This window comes from Leucopleurus acutus (assembly GCF_964270905.1).
Source record: "Leucopleurus acutus genome assembly, chromosome: 9".
Lineage (NCBI taxonomy): Eukaryota > Metazoa > Chordata > Mammalia > Artiodactyla > Delphinidae > Leucopleurus > Leucopleurus acutus.
Window position 1 is genome coordinate 101,923,643 of NC_139144.1, and position 20,633 is coordinate 101,944,275.

Here is a 20,633-nt window from a genome sequence, read left to right on the forward strand (position 1 = left end):
CTGCCTGGCTCCCCAGGCTGAGCTTCTTCTGAGCAAATCAATAGTCCCCTCAGCTCAGTCCTGTGATCCTCTTCATTAGATACCATTCTTTAATAACTTTCTGAAATCTATTGAAATTTCTCATCTGGTGATGGTCTCCTCGGAATTCTGTTCTTTATTGTGGATTTACAGCCTTTGAAGAAAAATCCCTTTACTATAATTTCAATGGGATACTGAGAGGCAGAAGACAAACATAAGCATGTGCTTAATTCCTATCTTGAATCAAGACAGTAACTGGACTTTTGTGAATAGGGTCATTTTTCTTACTTGTAGTAGTTACCTAGCTGATTCTCTTGGATGTTCCAGGTACACAGTAATATGATGTATTCTATAATGTTAAATAATGGCTCAGCAGAGACCTTGTCTTCTTGACTTAAATGGATTTTTTTTTAAACCATTCTGTCCCTTTAATATGATCTTCACTGTTGCGCCAATCAGAGTTCTTATTCCTTTGTAGGTGACAGGATACTTTTTTTTTTTCCTTCTTATTTTTGGAAGTTCAGGGATTTCACCAGGATATCTCAGCAGTGATATTTTTTTTTTAGGAATTTTGGGCAGGAAAGGAAGAGACGTTTTAGGAACCTGTGCTTACAATACCTTCCTTCCCAGAAATCCCTCTACTTGTTAAACACCACTCTGGTATCTTTTTCATTTGTAGCGTGGGCAGCCTAGGGTACTGGGGTTTAGTTGGGTTGTGCCCTTTTTCTCAACTTCCTCCAAAACCCTTCCAGTTTCTAACAAAATTCAAACACTCTGGATCTTTTACTATCTCTGAGATCCTCCAATTATAACAGGAAATATGTGAGAACACCTAACTAGAGGCCCTAGCCTTCAGTCTCCCTCAAAGCCTCTACATGATTCATTGCCACATCCTCCTCCTCCCCTCCCCCAGCACAGGCCCCCTTCTCCTCCCCCTCCCCCACTATGGACCCTGCTCCTCCTCGCCCTCCTGCTCCCTCACCATAGGCCCTAGTCTGCAGCAGGGGCCACGGCTCCTTCTTTCCTCACGCACTGTGAGGTCAACTGCCTCGTGAACACAGCAGACATAGCCATGTGTGTCTAATGATTATAAACCTGCCTAAATCATATCACCTCTTAATATCATCAGTCACCTCTGTTAGTGTCCTATCACATGAGAGAAAGGGTGCTCTAAAACCAATTAAAGATTTATTCTGACTTAAAGTTCTGTTTTGTCACCTAAAACTGAGGGCGTTCATCCCCTGATATTCTGTCTTAGACTAAGGACTACCTGGTTGGAGCCAGGACTATTCTTCAGTAATATTTTCCAGAATGAGTCCTGTAGAACTCTACTGATGTCCACAAGATCATAGTGGGGGGTTTTTTTTGGGAAAAAAAAAGACAGAAAGGAATCCCAAGGTCAAATATATTCAGAATATGCTATACATTATGTCTTCCTCTTGAGAGTCATAGACTCTGTGTGTGTGTAGGGGGGAACTGTTTAACTTATTTACTTGGAGCTAGTGTTCCAGAGAAAATCATCTTGAACTATTGCTTTATAGTAATGTCTATTACAGTTTACTGACATCTCATTTTCTATCATCCCTAGAATTTCAGGTCAGCCATTCTTTTAAATGAAACATAAACCCTCTGAAAGTCAGGAATTCTCTGGATGGAGTACAACTCTGTCCCTGGGGTATAAACATTGTGTGCTCACACAGCCTTCACCTAGTGTAACAAATGGGGTATTTTCCTCGACTTCTATCTGTATTATGTTTACTTTGAACGTTTCCTTGAAAACTCTCTACATGAAACTGTTGTTGCCTGTCAGGCTCCCTAATAAAGCTGTTTAGCTTTGTTATTTTGTCTTAACTCAGACTTTAGTCATCTGCCTAGAAAGTCACTCTTGGGAATCTCACTCACTCTCTCAGCTGCAAACAGCACCTGTGTTCTGGAACTCCCAAATCTACCTCCTGTCCCAATCTCTTATCTAAACTCTAGCTACCCCCTCTCCGTGGGGTGGGATAAATCAGAAGTTTGGGATACTATATATAAAATAGATAATCAACAAGGACCTACTGTATAGCACAAGGAACTATACTCAGTATTTTATAATAACCTGTATGGGAAAAGAATCTGAAAATAAAATAGGTATATATGTATGTATAACTGAATCACTTTGCTGTACACCTGAAACTAATGCATTGTAAATCAACTATACTTCAATTTAAAAAAACAAAACTCTAGTCCCATACAACTTAGCACCTTTGGTTTTATTTTCTTCAACCCACATTAATCAAATTTTGCTTGAATTATCAGCTTTTCCTTAAGGGTAACAATGCATAATCACTATGAAACCTGCTGTGAAACTTCAGCATTCACATAGACAAACCATGAGTCGGAGAACTCATTTTGTTGCTATTAGCTTCAAATAAGTCAAAACCAAATCCTATCATATCAGGCCTACAATAAAAGTCGCTGGGTTAAACCCCCTGCTTATCATCATACTATGAAAAAAAGAAGAGTTGACATTTAACAGTCACCCCATCCTTTTAGCTTTGAGAACAGTACTGGAGGGATTTCTCCTGCTGTCTAAATTCAAGATGGGATTTCAGAGTTAGCTTATTAGCACATTGGGGAAAATGACCCATTAAGATGGTGGGAAGAACAAACCTATCTACTGTTTCTATCCACTGTTTTCTATCAATGGATAGAAAACACAGCTGGTGATGTTTTAAATGAGAATCTTTGTGGTTTCTCACATGCCTAACCTGTATTACATTCTTGCTCAAAAAAGGGCCCCTGTTCCTTCCATCTGTCTTACCAGATTTTGGGTTTGGCTGCGCTGGCTGTGGACTCCCTGGCAATACCGACTCTGCTGACCGCTTTGGGCGCCCTCCTCGGCCTCAACTCCAGTCGGCCTCAATCATCGCAAACAGTTGGCTGAGCCTCTGCTTAACGTCAGGCTCACTGGGGGCACGACAGGACTTCGTGTGCACTCTGATGTGTTCGGCGAGTTTCGACTTATAAATGAAGCCCTTGCCGCAGTCTGCACAGGCGAACGGCCTGTCGGGACTGTGGATGCGCTGGTGCCGAAGCATGTGGCCCCTTTCCCGGAAGTTTTTATTGCACTCGGGGCAGCGGAAAGGCCTCTCACCGGTGTGCAGGCCCTGGTGGCTGAGCAGCTGCGCCTTCAAGCGGAAGCTCTTGTCGCACTGGGGACACTGAAAGGGCTTCTCGCCTGTGTGCGTCCTGATGTGCTCCACGAGCTTGGACTGCTTGGCGAAGCCTTTGCCACACTCGCAGGAGAAGGGCATCCGGCCGCCGTGCAGCAGCCGGTGCGCCTTCATGTCGGCCTTCACGCGGTAGCTCTTGCCGCAGTCGGGGCACGGGAAGGGCCTCTCGCCCGTGTGCAGGCGCTGGTGGCTCCGCAGCTGCCCCTTGAGACGGAAACGGCGGGGGCAGTCGGGGCAGCCGAAGGGCCGCTCGCCGCTGTGCACGCGGAAGTGCTCGGCCAGCTTGGACGGCCGCGTGAAGCCCTTGCCGCACTCCGCGCACTGGAAGGGCCGCTCGCGGCTGTGCGTGCGCTCGTGCGCCTTCAGGATGCCCTTCAGGCGGAAGCTCTTGCCGCACTCAGGGCAGCCGAAGGGCCGCTCTCCGCTGTGAACCCGCAGGTGCTCGCGCAGCTTGCACGGGTGGGCGAAGTCGCGGCCGCACTCGCCGCAGGAGAGCGGCCTCTCGCCGCCGTGCCTCCTCAGCCGGAAGCCCAGGCCGCACTCCGGGCACGCGAAAGGCTGCTCGTCTGACTGCAGCCGCCGGTGGAGCCGCAGCCACCCGTGCTGGCGGGAGGCCCGGCCGCACTCGGCGCACCGGAAGGGCCGCTCTGCGCTGTGCACGTGGGTGTGGTCTGGAAGCCCGCACTGCGGGGAGGAGCGCCGGCCGCACGGGCCGCAGGAGGCCGGCCTCTCCGCGCCGGGGCCTGGCTCGAGAGCCTCCGGGCGCTCCTCGCCAGCCGGGCTCAGGCCCGGCTTTTCTCCCGAGCGCGGGAGCTCAGCCTGCTCGGAGGCGGCCCCGGCACCCTCTCTCCGGGAGCCTGGCCTCTCCGCGCCGGGAGGGCCCCGGGGGCCTCGCTCGTCGCAGCCAGGGCACTGGGAAGGCCTCGGCCCCGCGCGCAGGTGGTGGGCGTACACTTCACACTCGCTGCCCAGCAGCTGGCTCTCATCAGGGTGGATTGACAGGGGTCTAAGCAAACACGACTTCCGGCGGAAGCCCCGCCCACATTCTGGACAGCGGAAGTGCCTCTGTCCCCGAGGGATGCTCAGCGGCTGTTGTGCCTCGGTTTGTTTGCGGAATTGATTCCAGGCCCTGTGTGGCAGGTCCTTCGAGTGGCTCCCCTGGTGCTGCTCTGAGAGGTTTTTCCAAAAGCCTTCCCCACAGACAGGGCAGGGGTGCTGGAGGCCCTCCCCAGAGGTTTCCTGGAAGCCTGGGGGACCGAGGGTCCTGGGACTTACGACTGTGTCTCTTTGGGTGGGTTCCCTGGAGCTGTGGACTACTGGAACTAGAGCCCGAGTATCATGTCTTTGTGGATTCAGGAGGGCGACGACTTGGTCAGGCCTGAAGGAAACATCTTCACTTTTTCCTAACAAGGGTTCAGAGGAACGCTGGCTCTGAAGAGGATCTACTTGGAAATGGCAGTGGGCTTCTCCTGGTTTCACAGCTTGCTGGCTTCCTGAAATTGAAAAGAAAACTTCAGTCAGCATCCCATCCTGTGACATGACCAAGGCTTATGTGGCCGTAGCAGTGACCTGAGGTGGCCTGGAAGCCCGGCTTCCACTGAACTAAACCGGCAGCTCCTTTCAGTGGGGTCAGTTTCATGACCAGGAGTTTGGTGCGAGTCTGCTGAAACTAAACTGAACAGACCTATCTTAGAATAATATTGAAAAGAGAACATGTAAGTCACAAATGTAGGGCCTAAGCTTTGGAATCAGACTGGGTTCGAATCCCATTTGTCCACTGTGCAAGCTTTGTCAAACTCATCTCTGGCTTCAGTTCCTTCTCCTGTAGAAATGGAAACAATACATAAGATTGTTGTGAGAACTGTATGAGTTAACGTGGGTAAAGGGCTTAGCGTGGGCCTGGCACACTGCATGTTCCCTGTAAATGTTCACCATTATTATGACCTCAGGGCCACCAGACTTGTCCCATTTGGATGCGCAGACATTCCTGGAGTCAAAAAATAATGACAGGGACTTCCCTGGCAGTCCAGTGGTTAAGACTTCACCTTCCAGTGCAGGGGGTGCAGGTTCAATCCCTGGTCAGGGAGCTAAGATCTCACATGCCTCCTCGCCAAAAAACCAAAACATAAAACAGAAGCAGTATTGTAACAAATTCAATAAAGACTTAAAAAAAGATAAAATAATGACGGCAGTGTTACTGACAGGCCCTGGCTAACACTATGATTCCATATACTCCAGGAGCTGTCCTAAGACCAGATGTTCCTCCCTCCTCGTCTCTATTCCTACCAACCTTGTAAAAAGGCTTCTTGGAAGAATTGCTAACAGACAGTAAAAAGTGAAATAATTTGTGAAGAAAAACTCTTTTACTCTCCTGAAAGCAGCAGCTAAAAATTAAATAAACTACTGACAACATTTCTTGGAATGATGCTCCCATTTGACTTTCTCTTTCCATACTTTAATACTGACCCTTAAGAATCCAAAAATCTCAGACTCTCCCATCATGACAAGAAACAAAAGAGGAGTCTCTATTCCTCCCCCCACTACTAAGAATACCTCATATTTGCTGAACTCTTACTGTGCTGCCAGGTATCATTGTGACAGTTTACATACATTAACCCATTTAATCCTATAATGTAGGTACTTTTATTATCTTCACTTTATAGGTCAGGAAACTGAAATACTATGAGGTTGAATAACTTGCCCAAGGTCACCTGGAAAAGGCAAGATCCAGACTCAGGATCCAGAACCCACAATCCTAACAACTATGCTTTACTGCCTTTCTCTAGAATATACCAGGTGTTAAGCCTCAGTCCAGTCAAACAGGAAGTCAAGGTCAGAGAATTGGAGCTAAGAAACCTGAATGGGATGTCTTAAGGACAGGGCCCTGATTCCTTAATACTCACCCACAAACAGCTGTCCCTCAATAACTGGATCCAAATGCAAATCAGCAGAGGTGCAAATTATGTTTCCTGATTTCTGTGATTCTCCCCAGATCCTGAAGAGTTCTCTCCCCTGTTCAAGCCAGGATATTAGTTCTGGTTTGGGAAGTCCATCATCTGTACAGAAAAGTCAAACAGGGTAGTTCGGTTTCCTTGAGCACTAAATTTAAAGCACAATGAGCTGTTTTCAAATTCTCAAATTTACTCCTGGGAAAATGTATGAGAAGAGATTTTTAAAAATAGATTATAGGTTTACACAAAGAAAAGCAGAACTGCCCACACATTATAACAGTGGGTTCCTAATCTACCTGGACCTGTTAGATGACTCTGTGTTTGATTTTGTCTTGGTCCCAATATATCTAGCAATGCTGCATTTTGTCACAGGTTTCTTAAAACTCACCAGTATTGTGCTTTGAGAATTGTGGGACAACCCCTGAGACAACCGGAGATATCTTGGGAATAGGGGGTATATGAAAATAAGAACTGGAGCTTCAGCTAAAATATTCTGAGAAGTACTTCCAGTGACAGTGCTAATCGCAACCTAAAATACAGTTGAGTTCTGCTAGAATAGAAGGGGGTTGCAATGAATGAAATGAACGAATTAAAATATTACAAGATACCCATTTCCCTGTAAAAACTGTTTACGCTGTGTACTTTCAAGTAAAACTTTCTTTCAGTAATATATATATTTAAAAGAACCAAAAGTATGCTTCATGGATTGCTAAAGGGAGATTAGTAGATGGTCCAAATCAGAGAAAGAGGATAAGCTGGGCAATGCTGAGGGATTTTAGGGATAAAATGTCAGAGTGACATATACATTAGCCCTCTGAAATCTGACTTCAACCCCAAAAGAATTCCAAGGCTGCTCTCATGAAAAAAGGAATCACTGTATTTTATTTAAATCCATACACCTAAAACAAATATCATATAATATCGCTTATATGTGGAATCTAGAAAAAAGGTACAGATGAACTTACTTGCAAAGCAGAAATAGAGACACAGATGTAGAGAACAAACATGTGGATACCAAGGGGGGAAGGGGAGGTGAGATGAACTGGGAGATTTGGATTGACATATATACACTACTATATATAAAATAGATAACTAATGAGAACCTACTGTATAACACAGGGAACTCTACTCAGTGCTCTGTGGTGACCTAAATGGGAAGGAAATCTAAAAAAGAGGGGATATATGTATACGTATAACTGATTCACTTTGCTGTACAGAAGAAACTAACACAACATTGCAAAGCAACTATACTCCAATAAAAATTAATTAAAAAAATAAATCCATACACGTATTCTCAGTCTTCATCTGGGTTGAACTCTCAGCATCTTTTAAAATAAAACAATTTTTCAAAAAAAATTAAGAAAGCAAGTCCATTTACAAGAACATCAAAAAGAGTAAAATACTTAGGAAAAAATTTAATAAAAGAAACATAAGACTTACAGAATACAAATCATAAAATGTTGTTCAAAGTAATTTTAAAAGTCCTAAAAAAAAAAAGTACTAAATAAATGAAATGATATCCCATGTTCATGAATTGGAAGACTTAGTACTGTTAAGATGACCATATTCTCCAAGCCCCATCTGCCTTTTTTTTTTTTTTGGCAGAAATTGACAAACTGATCCTAAAGCAATGGTAATTAAAACAGTGTGGTACTGGCATAAGACTAGACATATATAGATCCATGAAACAGACTTGAGGATCCAGAAATAAACGCTGACATTTACTGTTAATTGGTTTTCCAAAAGGGTGCCAAGATAATTCAATGGGGGAAAGAATAGTCGTTTCAACAAATGGTGTAGGGACAACTGGATATCCATATGCAAAAGAGGCTGGATCCCTATATCACACAGTGTGAAAAAATTAACTCAAAATGGATCAAAGAAGGAAAATAAAGGATCAAAGACCTAAATATATGCACTAAAGCTATAAAACTCTTAGAAGAAAACATAGGAGTGGATCTTTGTGACACTGAATTAGGCAATGGCTTCTTAGATATGACACCAAAAGCTCAAGCAACAAAAGAAAAAATAAATGGGAATTCATCAAAACTTAAAACTTTTGTCCTTCAAAGGACTCCATCAAAAAGGGAACAGGGGGCTTCGCTGGTGGCGCAGTGGTTGAGAGTCCGCCTGCAGATGCAGGGGACATGGGTTCGTGCCCTGGTCCAGGAGGATCCCACATGCCGCGGAGCGGCTGGGCCCGTGAGCCGTGGCCGCTGAGCCTGTGCGTTCGGAGCCTGTGCTCCGCAACGGGAGAGGCCACAGCAGTGAGAGGCCCGTGTACCACAACAACAACAACAACAAAAAAGGGAACAGGTAACCCAAGAAACAGAGAAAATATCTGCAAATCATATATCTGATAAGGGTTCAGTATTCAGAACAAATAGAGAACACTTATAACCCAACAATAAAAAGACAAATAGCCCACTATAAAAATGGGCAAAGTATTTGAATAGACATTTCTTCAAAGAAGATACACAAATGAAAAGATGCTCAACATGATTAACCATTAAGGAAATGCAAACCAAACCCACATTGATACACCACTTCACATCCATTTGATCTTTTGTTGTTTCTTCATTGCTGCGCGTGGGCTTTCTCTAGTTGTGTCGAGCAGGGGCTACTCTTCACTGTGGTGTGTGGGCTTCTCATTGCAGTGGCTTCTCTTGTTGTGGAGCACGGGCTCTAGGAGCATGGGCTTCAGTAGTTGTGGCACGTGGGCTCAGTAGTTGTGGCTCGTGGGCTCTAGAGTGCAGGCTCAGTAGTTGTGAAGCACGGGCTTAGTTGCTCCACGACATATGGGATCTTCCCAGACCAGGGATCAAACCCATGGCCCCTGCACTGGCAGGCGGAATCTTAACCACTGCGCCACCATAGAAGTCCACATCCATTTGATCTTGATGCTTGGAACATTCTTTTTGGGTGGCACAGGGTTCATGTCACAAGATTATTTTTCTTTCCTCTATTGATTCAATTACTTTAATTGGTTCTTCACTAACAATGAAAATAATGTAATATCTTGTATTAATGTTTCAGAAACACTGTATAGAAACTGGAAATCTTAATTATGTCAGACGCTGGCAAGAGAAGTGGAGGGAATATAGGAGAACTAATTACCTTCGTAGACTGAAAGATAAAGAGATATAATGTAAAGTTCATGAAACATGATCTAGAAGTTTATTATTTAAATTATAAAGGTGGCCAACAGAGGCATTAAAAAACTATCAGGGGCTTACCTGGCAGTCCAGTGGTTAAGACTCCACACTGCCAATGCAGGAGGCATGGGTTTGATCCCTGGTTGGGGAACTGGGATCTCACAAGTCACGCAGTGTGGCCAAAAGATAAAACAACAAATATATGTGTGTGTGTGTGTGTATGTGTGTGTGTGTGTGTATGGAACAAATTGGAAAGAAATATTTGTAACATAGATAATAAAATTTTTTTTTAAAGTTAAAAAAATTTTTAAAAAACTATCAAAATTTCGGAAGAAGGGGGAAAAAGGAGATAGAAGAGGGATAGTATAAGTAAGTGAAACCCTCATTTTTCACAGTAAGGAGTTAAACTCAATAACCAAGAAATACAGGTGTAAGCACAATAGACTGTAGTAAACTGCAGTAAAAACTAAAACAGAAATGATTAACATGGTTGCCTTTGGGGAATTAACTGAGTGAGGGGTGAGGCAAGAGACTTATCATTCATTTGATGCTTCTCCAAACAGATTGACTTTTTAAAAAACATATTTAATAGTAAAATACAAAGACTAAGTAAGCAAAAAGACTAAAAAGAACACCATTACCGTAACCATGCAGAAACAACTGCGGGTAAACACCTATGTATAGCCTTCCAAAATCTCATTGCAGGGAAAAATAACATTAGCTTTTTTGAGGTATATGGACACCACTGTAAAAGTTGACAGGTAGGAACATCCTAGGTTAAAGATATACAGGGTACTTTATGGATATAGGCAAGGTATGTATCCATGTTGAAAAATCATGGCAACCTGTAAGTATATAGTGATTAAAAGCCCTGACATATATTTAGTCATCTCTGACCACCTTACGTTACATGCTGTCACAAATATTCTCATGTAGCAACATCTACCCTTGAGTAAGGATTAGCAATGCTTACAGATATTAACAAAAGACTCTGCATAAAAATGCCTTTCTGAGTTAATTTCTGAGAAATCTGGCTACCTGACAAACAGGAGTATAGAGTGACTGAAACCCCTAACAGGACCCAGTTCCATGCCTCAGCCACAGTTAAACACTTCTTACCTAGAGAAACAAGAATCTCATAATTGGTTCTCATTACTTGCTTGTAAAGCTCCTTCTGCCATGGCTCTAGATCCCGCCATTCTTGCTCGGAGAAATAAACGGCCACATCCTCAAAAGTCAGAGGTAACTGAAATTATAGGCATAATACACATGCAGTCATAATGGCTTCAAAACTCCAGTTCCTTTTCATCAATTTAAGAGTCTCGCAGTGGACAGTGTTTTTGTCCGTTAGGCAGCTTCTTCCTTGGGAACTGCTCCTTCCCTGACTCCCATCATGTGGTTCTGTTGGTGACCATGACCACCCCCTTCCACTTGTTTCTCTATGCCTGTTCCAACTACACATGCCTATGTATAGCATGGACCTTTCTTTTTCTTCTTCTTCTTTTTTTAAACAAAAATGGGAACAAATCACTGTGTAACTTCTTTCACTTAACTTGTCATCTTTCCAGGTCAATTTACATAGGCAAAATCGGTTTTTTGTTAATTGCGTTATATTCCATGGGTACACATACTCCACTGATGACACATATATTGTTTCCATTTCCTTTATAAATTACCAACAATGCTCTGATATGCTTCCTTATATATTAGTGGTTTTACTTCTGCAGGAGAAGGCTAAATAAAAAGGAGGCCTACTAAATCAAAGGATAGAAACATCTTCAGTTTACGAGATACCACTAGATTGCCTTCCAAAAAGAATCCAGCACTTTTACCCTTGCTAATAAGAGACATTTCTTTACACCTTTGCCAGCACAGGATGTTCTGAAACCTTATTTGTTTGTTTGTTTATTGGCCAACATGATAGGTAAAATATTCTATTTCATTGTTTTATTTATTTATTTTTAGGCTTCTCTGTGAGCCATGCGGGATCTTAGTTCCCCCACCAGGGATTGAACCTGTGCCCCCTGCATTGGGAACGCGGAGTCTTAATCACTGGACCACCAGGGAAGTCCCCTGTACTTCATTATTTTAATTTGCATTCATTTGTGAGGCTTAGCAACATTTTCATATTTGGCAGGGAGGGGGGGTTCCACTTATCTTTGTGCATGCCTGTTCACATCCTTTGCTCGACGTTTTAGTGGGCTCCTATAATTTGAATTAACTTTCTTACATTAGGGTTAATAATCCTTTGACTAGTTAACAAAGATTTTCTTCTAGTTTATCATTTGTATTTTGACTTTCTCTTCTGCCAAAGAGAACATTTTGACCCTTTTATTTAGTTAAAACCTGAGTCTTTTCCATATTGTTTCCAGCTTTTACTTTCATTTTTTGTATTTGTCACAATCAAAAAATTATACAAATATTCTACTGAATTTTTTTCACAATTAGATTTGCAGCTTAATTCTACAGATGATATTGGTATCTTTATTTATGTACATATGGACAGCCAATCACAGAACACTAATAAATGCACCACTCTTTCTCCTTAGATTGAAATCCTGACCTTCACCTTTGCATATATTAGATTTTCACATGTATGTGAATCTATATATTGTTATACTAACTATACATATCTGATTACAGTACCTATGCAATGTTATAAGTGCCCCCCCACACTGATTCTTTGTCAAGCTACTGCTGTTACTTTCTGGAACATTTATTCTTCCTTACAAATTCTAAAATAATTTTGTCCAGTTTAAAAAAAAAGTACATTGGGATGCAATTTTAATTAAATTTATATGTGTATTTAGGAAAGATTGAGCTCATCTAGGAACATGTTCTACCACTCATTTGATCTTGCTTCCTATCCTTTAATAAACTTAATGATTTTCTTCATAAATGTTCTGAATCTTTTTTATGAACTTTATTTCTGGTATTGTGTAGTTTTCCCAACAATTATAAATGGGACCACCTCTGCCACTTCAAATCATTACTACTAGTATTTTTATTTTTATTTATTTGTTTATTTTTTTTTTTGCGGTACGCGGGCCTCTCACTGTTGTGGCCTCTCCCGTTGCAGAGCACAGGCTCCGGACGCGCAGGCTCAGCGGCCATGGCTCACGGGCCCAGCCGCTCCGCGGCATGTGGGATCTTCCCGGACCGGGGCACGAACCCGCGTCCCCTGCAATGGCAGGCGGACTCCCAACCACTGCGCCACCAGGAAAGCCCTACTAGTATTTTTAAAAAACTGATTTTTGTAAACTTATTTTATATCCAATTAATGTACCATATTTGTTTATCAATTCTAATAGTATTAAGGTTTTGGTGGAAACAATCATAGTTCTCAGATAATTTCCCCATCTCTTTTCAAAGTATGTGCACTGCTTTTATCTCATACTGTTGTACTTACTAGAACCTCTTTTGTGGCTTCAGGGTTTAGTACCTTGATTTGGAAGACTTTCCCTATTCTAAACTTATAAAAGATATTCTGGTATATTATAACAATAAGGCACATAATTCTTTTTCCAAAGAGATACTAAATTGTCACAAAACTTACTGACGATTCTTTTACCATTGTGTTGGGATCGCTTTTTCATAAACTAGTTTTCCATTTATACTTGGTTATATTTTTGTTCCACTGGTGGTTTTGTCTATTCTTGCTCCAATACTGGACTGTTTAATTCTTATAGTTTTATCAAATGATTTGCTATTTAAGAGGATACGGCCATCTACCACCACCTTGATCATTTTTTTAAAGGAAACTGTCTTGACCTTCCTTGTCTATTTTCTCTTCTAAATAAACAGGAGAAATACTTTGTCAAATTTATATAGATTCTATTGGGATTCTGATAGGAATATACTAAGTATATGAATTAATTTTGAGAGAAGTGGGTCTCTAAATTATGGGATCTTCCCATCCAGAAACATATATTTATCTAGATTTTTTTTATTTTCTTTAGTAAAATTTATTGTTTTCTTCATATAGATCTTATATAATTCTTGACAGATTCATTCCTAGGGATTTTAGAGTTCTGGTTGCTACTATGAGAACTGAACTGAATAGGAATATACAAAGCACACACATGCATACCCTTCAAGCACCAGCTGCCTCAGATTACCCTGTGGTGAGCCCTACCTATTCACACCTGGTGTTACAACTTTCCATCTAATTTCAGATAATGTCCCTTCCACTACTTCACAATAACTCAAAAGCTCCATCCCTTCTTACACCCACTTCCACAGGCAAATTTCAGATTGTTTTTAAGGTAATTATTTCTTAATCATTTAACATGCATAAAACTGTGCTGTTTTTATTGTTTCTATCTTTTAACTTGTCACTGACAAACTTTTTGAGTGTTGTGTACCTAACCCCATTTCTCCCATAAGCTCTGTGGTTTTTACTGCATGATTTTGCATTGCACTGTGATTTTTAGAAATGCATATGATGTATGATGGCAGAATTCATTACTTTTAAAATGTTTTCCAAAAATGCTCAAAAAGCCTTCACTGTTTATTTCTTTAATCTTCAGAAATGTGAAAGATCCAAAAAATTACAGAGTACATTATAGCAAGCATCTGAGTATTTACCACTGATTTAACAAATTTAACATTTTCTCTTCAGATTTCCTTCTCAAGAAATTGAATTTGACAGATAAAACTCAAAGCTCGGTCCCCACTTCAATCTTATTCTTACACTCAGTCCTATTCACCTCCCTTCTGAGACACAACCATGTTGATGCATGTGGTAAGTTTTCAGCTCATGTTTTTAATTTTTTTAATATACATATGTATCTATAAATAATATATAGTATTGCTTTGTCTTTTATACACAAATGCTTTATTATACTGCAACTTGCATTTTTCATGCAACATTTTGAGATCTGTCCATCTTGATATACATAGAACTGATTTATTTTAATTTTGTATAGTGTTCCATTGTCTGAATGTCACAATTTTTAATTCATGCTTTTATCCATTGACCATTTGCTTTTAGTTCTATGAACTGCCTGTTCATATCCTTTGCCTGTATTTTTACTGGGTTATTTGTCCTTTCATTTCTAAGATTTCTTTATATAATTTGTGTATTAACTGTTGACTACATTAGTTTACAAATACTTTCTCCTAGTGTATCTCTTAGCTTTTATTTTTACTTAAGCTGTCTTATATTTATATTGTATATAAATTTTCAATTGTAATGCAATATATCAATCTTTTCTTAGTTCATTTTGCCCTTTGTGGTTTAAGAAATTTTCTTCTACACTAAGATTATGAAGATATCCTACATTTCCTTCCAAAAGACTGAAGTTTTACTTTTCATGTTTAGATTTTTAATTTATCTGGAACGTAATTTTTTATGGTATACAGCAATGATCCACCTTAATGTTTTTTTCCAAATGGAAAAGTCAGTTGTCCCAACACCACTTCTGAAGTTCTCCGAATTAGATTCCTAGGGCTGCTGTCACAAAGTACCACAAACTTGGCGGCTTAAAACATTAAATATTTATTCTCTCATAGTTCTGGTAGTTAGAAATCTGAAATCAAAGTGTCAGCAGAGCTATGCTCTCTCTGAAGCCTTTAGGGGAGAATCTGTTCCATGCCTTTCCCTTTGCTTCTGGTGGTGGTTGTTGATACTTGGCATTTCTCAGCTTGCAGCTGCATAGTTGCATCTCTGCCTCCACTGTCACAGGGCCTTCTCCCTTTGTGTGTCTGGGTCTCTGTGACTCTGCTCCTCTTCTTATAAAGACACCACTCATGATGGATTAAGAATCTGTCCTACTCCAGTATGATCTCATCATAACGAATTTCATCTGCAGCAACCCTACTCCTATTTAGGTCACAATCTGAGGTTCGGGGAAGTACATGTATTGGGGGAGACACTATTCAACTCAGTACTCTGCTCTGGGGTCCTCTTTGGGTTTCTTCTGCTCCATGTGTCTACCCCTGCACAAAACAGTACTGTATTAATTCTATGGATTTACTGTAAATTTTATTATCTGCTAGGGCAAGTCCCCCTATTATTCTTCTTTTTGGCATCATATTTTGACCTTTATTTTTCCAAACGAAATTTAGAATCCGCTTATATAATTTACAAAAATCTTACTGCCATTTTGATGAAGTTGCAGTAAATTTATATATTAACTTGGAAGGAAAGTATCATCTTTATTATATTTAGTCTTCCCATTTATGGGCATGATTTACCTCCTGTTTACAGGCATATCTCATCTTACTGTGCTTTGTGCTTTGTAAAAAATGCAGGTACTGCATTTGTTACAAACGGAAGGTCTGTGGCAACCCTGTGTCGAACGAGCCTATTGGTGCCATTTTTCCAACAGCATTTGCTCACTTCATGTCTGTGTGTCACTCTTTAGTAATTCTCACAATATTTCAAACTTTTTCATTATTATTGTATTTGTTATGGTGATTTGTGATCAGTGATCTTTCATGTTACCTTTTTTTTTTTTTTGACTGTGTTGGGTCTTCATTGCTGTGCACGGGCTTTCTCTAGTTGTGGCGAGCGGGGGCTACTCTTCGTTGCGGTGCACAGGCTTCTCATTGCCGTGGCTTCTCTTGTTGCGGAGCACGGGCTCTAGGTGTGCGGGCTTCAGTAGCTGCGGCACGTGGGCTCAGTGCTTGTGGCTCGCGGGCTCTAGAGCGCAGGATCAGTAGTTGTGGCGCACAGGCTTAGCTGCTCCACGGCATGTGGTATCTTCCCAGACCAGGGTTCAAATCCATGTCCCCTGCATTGCCATGCGGATTCTTAACCACTGCACTACCAGGGAAGCCCTGATGTTACCATTTTAATTGTGTTTGGGTGCCATGAGCCGTGCCCATATAAGATGGCAAACTTAATCAATCCATGTATGTATTCTGGGACTTCCCTGGTGGCGCAGTGGTTAAGAGTCCACCTGCCAATGCAGGGGACATGGGTTCAAGCCCTGGTCCGGGAAGATCCCACATGCTGTGGAGCAACTAAGCCCGTATGCCACAACTACTGAGCCTGTGCTCTAGAGCCTGTGAGCCACAACTACTGAGCCCGCGTGCTGCAACTATTGAAGCCCACGCACCTAGAGCCCGTGCTCCGCAACAAGAGAAGCCACCTAATGAGAAGCCCGCACACTGCAACCAAGAGTAGCCCCTGCTCACTGCAACTAGAGAAAGCCCACTCGCTGCAACTAGAGAAAGCCCGTGCGCAGCAACAAAGACCCAACACAGCCAAAAATAAATACATTTATCCAAAAAAAAGTTATTAAAAAAAATGTGTGTGTTCTGACTGCCCCACGGACTGGCCCATCTCTCTCCCTCTCCTCGGGCCTCTTTATTCCCTGAGATAGAACAATACTGAAATTAGGCCGCTTAATAACCCTACATTATTAAGTGTTCAAGTGAAAGGAAGAGTCACACATCTCTCACTTTAAATCAAAAGCTAGAAATGATTAAGCTTAGTGAGGAAGGCACATGGAAAGCTGAGACAGGCTGAAAAGCGAGGCGTCTTGTGTCAGTTAGCCAAGTTGTGAATGCAAAGGAAAAGTTCTTGAAGGAAATTAAAGTGCTACTCGGTGAACACACAAATGGTAAGAAAGCAAAACAGCCTTACTGCTGATACAAAGCAAGTTTTAGTGGTCTAGAGAGAAGATTAAACCAGCCACAACATCGCCTTAAGCCAAAGCCTAATGCAGAGCAAGGTCCTAACTCTTTTCAATGCTATGAAGCCTGAGACGTGTGAGGAAGCTGCAGAAGAAAAGTGTGAAGCCAGCAGAGCACAGTTTATGAGGCCAAAGGAAAGAAGCCGTCTCCTAAACATAAATGTGCAAGGTGCATCAGCAAGTGATGGTGTAGAAGCTGCAGCAAGTTCTCCAGACCTAGCTAAGATAATTAATGAAGGTGGCTATACTGAACAACAGATTTTCAATATAGACAAAACAGCCTAATATTGGAGAAAGATATCTTCTAGGACTTTCATAGCTAGAGAGGAAAATCAATGCCTGGCTTCAAAGTTTCAAAGGACAAGCTGAGTCTCTGTTGGGAGCTAAATGCAGCTGGTGACTATAAGTTGAAACCCCTGTTCATTTACCATTCCAAAAATCATAGGGCCCTTAACAATTATGCTAAATCAACTCTGCCTGTGCTCTAGAAATGGAACATCAAAGCCTGGGTGACAGCACAGCTGTTTACAACATGATTTACCAAATATTTTAAGCCCACTATTGAGACCTACTGCTCAGGAAAAAAGATTCCTTTCAAAATATTACTGCTCATTGACAATGCACTTGGTCACCCAAGAGCTCTGAAGGAGATATATAAGATTAATGTTATTTTCATGCCTGCTAACACAATATCCATTTTGCAGCCTATGGATCAAGGAGTAATTTCGACTTTTAAGTCTTATTATTTAAGAAATACCTTTCATAAGACTATAGTTGCTATACATAGTGATTCCTCTGATGGATCTGGGCAAAGTAAATTGCAAATCTTTTGGAAAGGATTTATCCTTCTAGATGCCACGAAGCACATTCATGATTCATGGGAAGAAGCTGAAATATCAATGTTAACAGGAGTTTGGAAGTTGATTCCAACCTTCATGGATGACTTTGAGGGGTTCAAGACTTCAGTGGAGGAAGTAACTGCAGATGTGGTGGAAACAGCAAGAGAACTAGAATTCGAAGTGGAGCCTTGAGGGTGTGACTGAAGTGCTGTAACCCCATGATAAAACTTTAACAGATGAGGAGTCGCTTCTTATGGATGAGCAAAGACAGTGGTTTATCCAGATGGAATCTACTCCTGCTGATGCCATTTAGATTGTTGAAATGACAACAAAGGATTTAGAATATTACATAAACTTGGTTGATAAAGCAGTGGCAGGGCTCAAGAGGACTGACTCCAAATTTGAAAGAAGTGCTACTGTGGGTAAAATGCTATTAAACAGCATTGCATGCTACAGAGAAATGACTCCTGAAGAGTCAACTGATGCAGCAAACTGCACTGTTGTCTTATTTTAAGAAATTGCCACATGCCAACCTTCAGTAACCACCACGCTGATCAGTCAGCAACCATCAACAAGGAGCCAAGACCCTCCACCAAGCAGAAAGATTACAACTTGCTCCAGGCTCAGACAATGATTAGCAATTTTAGCCAGAGTATTTTTAATTAAGGTTTGTACATTGTTTTTTAAGACTTAATGCTACTGCACACTTAACACACTACAGTACAGTATAAACATAACTTTTATATGCACTGAGAAACCAAAAAAATCGTGACTTCCTTTACTGTGATACTTGCTTTATTGCAGCAGTCTGAAACCAAACCCAAAATATCCCCAAGGTATGCCTGTTATTAATAATTTTTGCTATAAAGGTGTTACAGGGGCTTCCCTGGTGGCGCAGTGGTTGAGAGTCCGCCTGACGATGCAGGGGACACGGCTTCGTGCCCCGGTCCGGGAAGATCCCACATGCCGCGGAGCGACTGGGCCCGTGAGCTATGGCCGCTGAGCCTGCGCGTCTGGAGCCTGTGCTCCGCAACGGGAGAGGCCACAACAGTGAGAGGCCCGCGTACCGCAAAAAAAAAAAAAAAAAAAAAAGGTGTTACATATCTTTTATATATTTAGTCCTAGGAATTATGGTTTTTGTTGAGATTGTTAACGGTATCTTAAAAGTAATGATCTCATGAATTCATTTAGTAATCTGAAAAAATGCTCAATATGTAAGCTTATAGAGAAAAACATAAAACCTCAATTTCAACAAAACACTAAATAATCAAATAATGTGTACCCTACTTAGGTTTTTATATCTTCTTCCTTCCAACGTGTCCTCCTTCCTTCTTACACTCAACACAAACTTCAACACGATAGCGTTAAATTCTGCCATTTAAGTCCCTGCCAACCATCATTTCAACCATTCAGAATCTTAAATCTTTTCAAACACTTGTTCTAAATTCAGTAACTATAATGTAAAACTGGCTGAACTAGTTAACACGCATTGCCGGCCCCAGACCAACTTCGATCCTATCTCTCATCCGCCCGTCTCACGCACAGGCGCCCCCGGCCCAGACTCCGCCAGTTCCACGATCGGCTTTGTTTAGGGCTTTGGACACGGACGAGCCCAAGGGGCGGCGTTCACTGGCTTAGTCCAGGGTCCAGACCCCACAGCAGGCGCTAAGCGCGACCCTCAGACCCCGCCCCACCCGTCCGCCTCCGCCCCGGGAGGACCCCAGGATGCCGGCCCGCCGAGCCGGAACCCGAGGACCCGCCCAGATCCCCGAGCCGGGCGTCCGCGCGGGGAGCCCCTCTTACCGGAGCCGGCTCGGCCATGGGCCCTCGCGGTCCCACCTGGCCCCGGACCGGGTTACAGCCAAGCCAGGAGTCCCGGCTGCCCGCGGCACCTTCCCTGCGGCAGCGGCGACTGCGGCCTCCCACCCCGCCGCTCCTCGCCGACCTGCAGGCCCAGCGCAGGCGCGGTGCACGCTGGGACTCGCGGCCGCTCTGCCCCACAGCGGCCCCCTACGGCCTGGAGGAGCGAGCGCTGTCTGCAGTGGCAGCCCGCGCCGTGCAGACCGGTGTCAGTCGCAAGCCGCAGCCGTCCGGGGGTGACCGATCCTCGCACTCTCTTGGGGGACCCAGAGGAGGGAGACGGAGATGCAGACGGAAAGAGGGGGAAATGCAGCGTCAACTGCAAATGGATGGATAGTATACTCACTATTAGCTGAGATAGAAACAATGAGAGGGAGTACAGGGGTTTGATTCCTCCCCAAAGCCAACCCCAGTCAAGGATTAGGTTCAAGGGGTCATCTGTGAGGTGATCTCAGGAACCAAGTCAGGGAGGTGAGAAATCAAGGGGCATTAAGCATTAACGAGCAGGTCCCCTCGTCGGCAACTGGGAGTCCATTCTGCTGGGGACTCAGAGGGTGCAGATCATCCCTCAGAATGGTCCTGCCAAGGGTGAGGAGGCTGGGTATTCATCCTCAGGAAGTCAGGCAGAGTCATGACATCGCTGGCCCCATGGACTTACATTAGGAACATGACTCATAGTCTATAAAATTCAAGAAATGGTCTATAACCTAAATATGAAATGGATCTTTTTTTTTTTTTTTTTTTGCGGTACGCGTGCCTCTCACTGCTGTGGCCTCTCCCGTTGCGGAGCACAGGCTCTGGACGCGCAGGCTCAGCGGCCATGGCTCACGGGCCCAGCCGCTCCGCGGCACGTCGGATCCTCCCGGACCGGGGCACAGAACCGTGTCCCCTGCATCGGCAGGCGGACTCTTAACCACTGCGCCACCAGGTAAGCCCTGAAATGGATCTTAAA

At 42.9% G+C, this 20,633-nt stretch overlaps 1 protein-coding gene across 1 annotated transcript; it reads right to left on the reverse strand.

Annotated features, from left to right (window-relative positions):
• Positions 1–2,139: 2,139 nt before the first annotated feature.
• Positions 2,140–19,713, reverse strand: ZNF786 (zinc finger protein 786). Its single transcript, XM_082846149.1, has 4 exons — positions 19,625–19,713; positions 10,459–10,585; positions 6,137–6,289; positions 2,140–4,726 (listed from the first exon to the last, which is right to left on the reverse strand). The coding sequence occupies exons 1-4, from the start codon at positions 19,640–19,642 to the stop codon at positions 2,904–2,906; spliced, it is 2,121 nt and encodes a 706-aa protein (XP_082702275.1). The 5' UTR covers positions 19,643–19,713; the 3' UTR covers positions 2,140–2,903.
• Between the last annotated feature and the right edge of the window lie 920 nt (positions 19,714–20,633).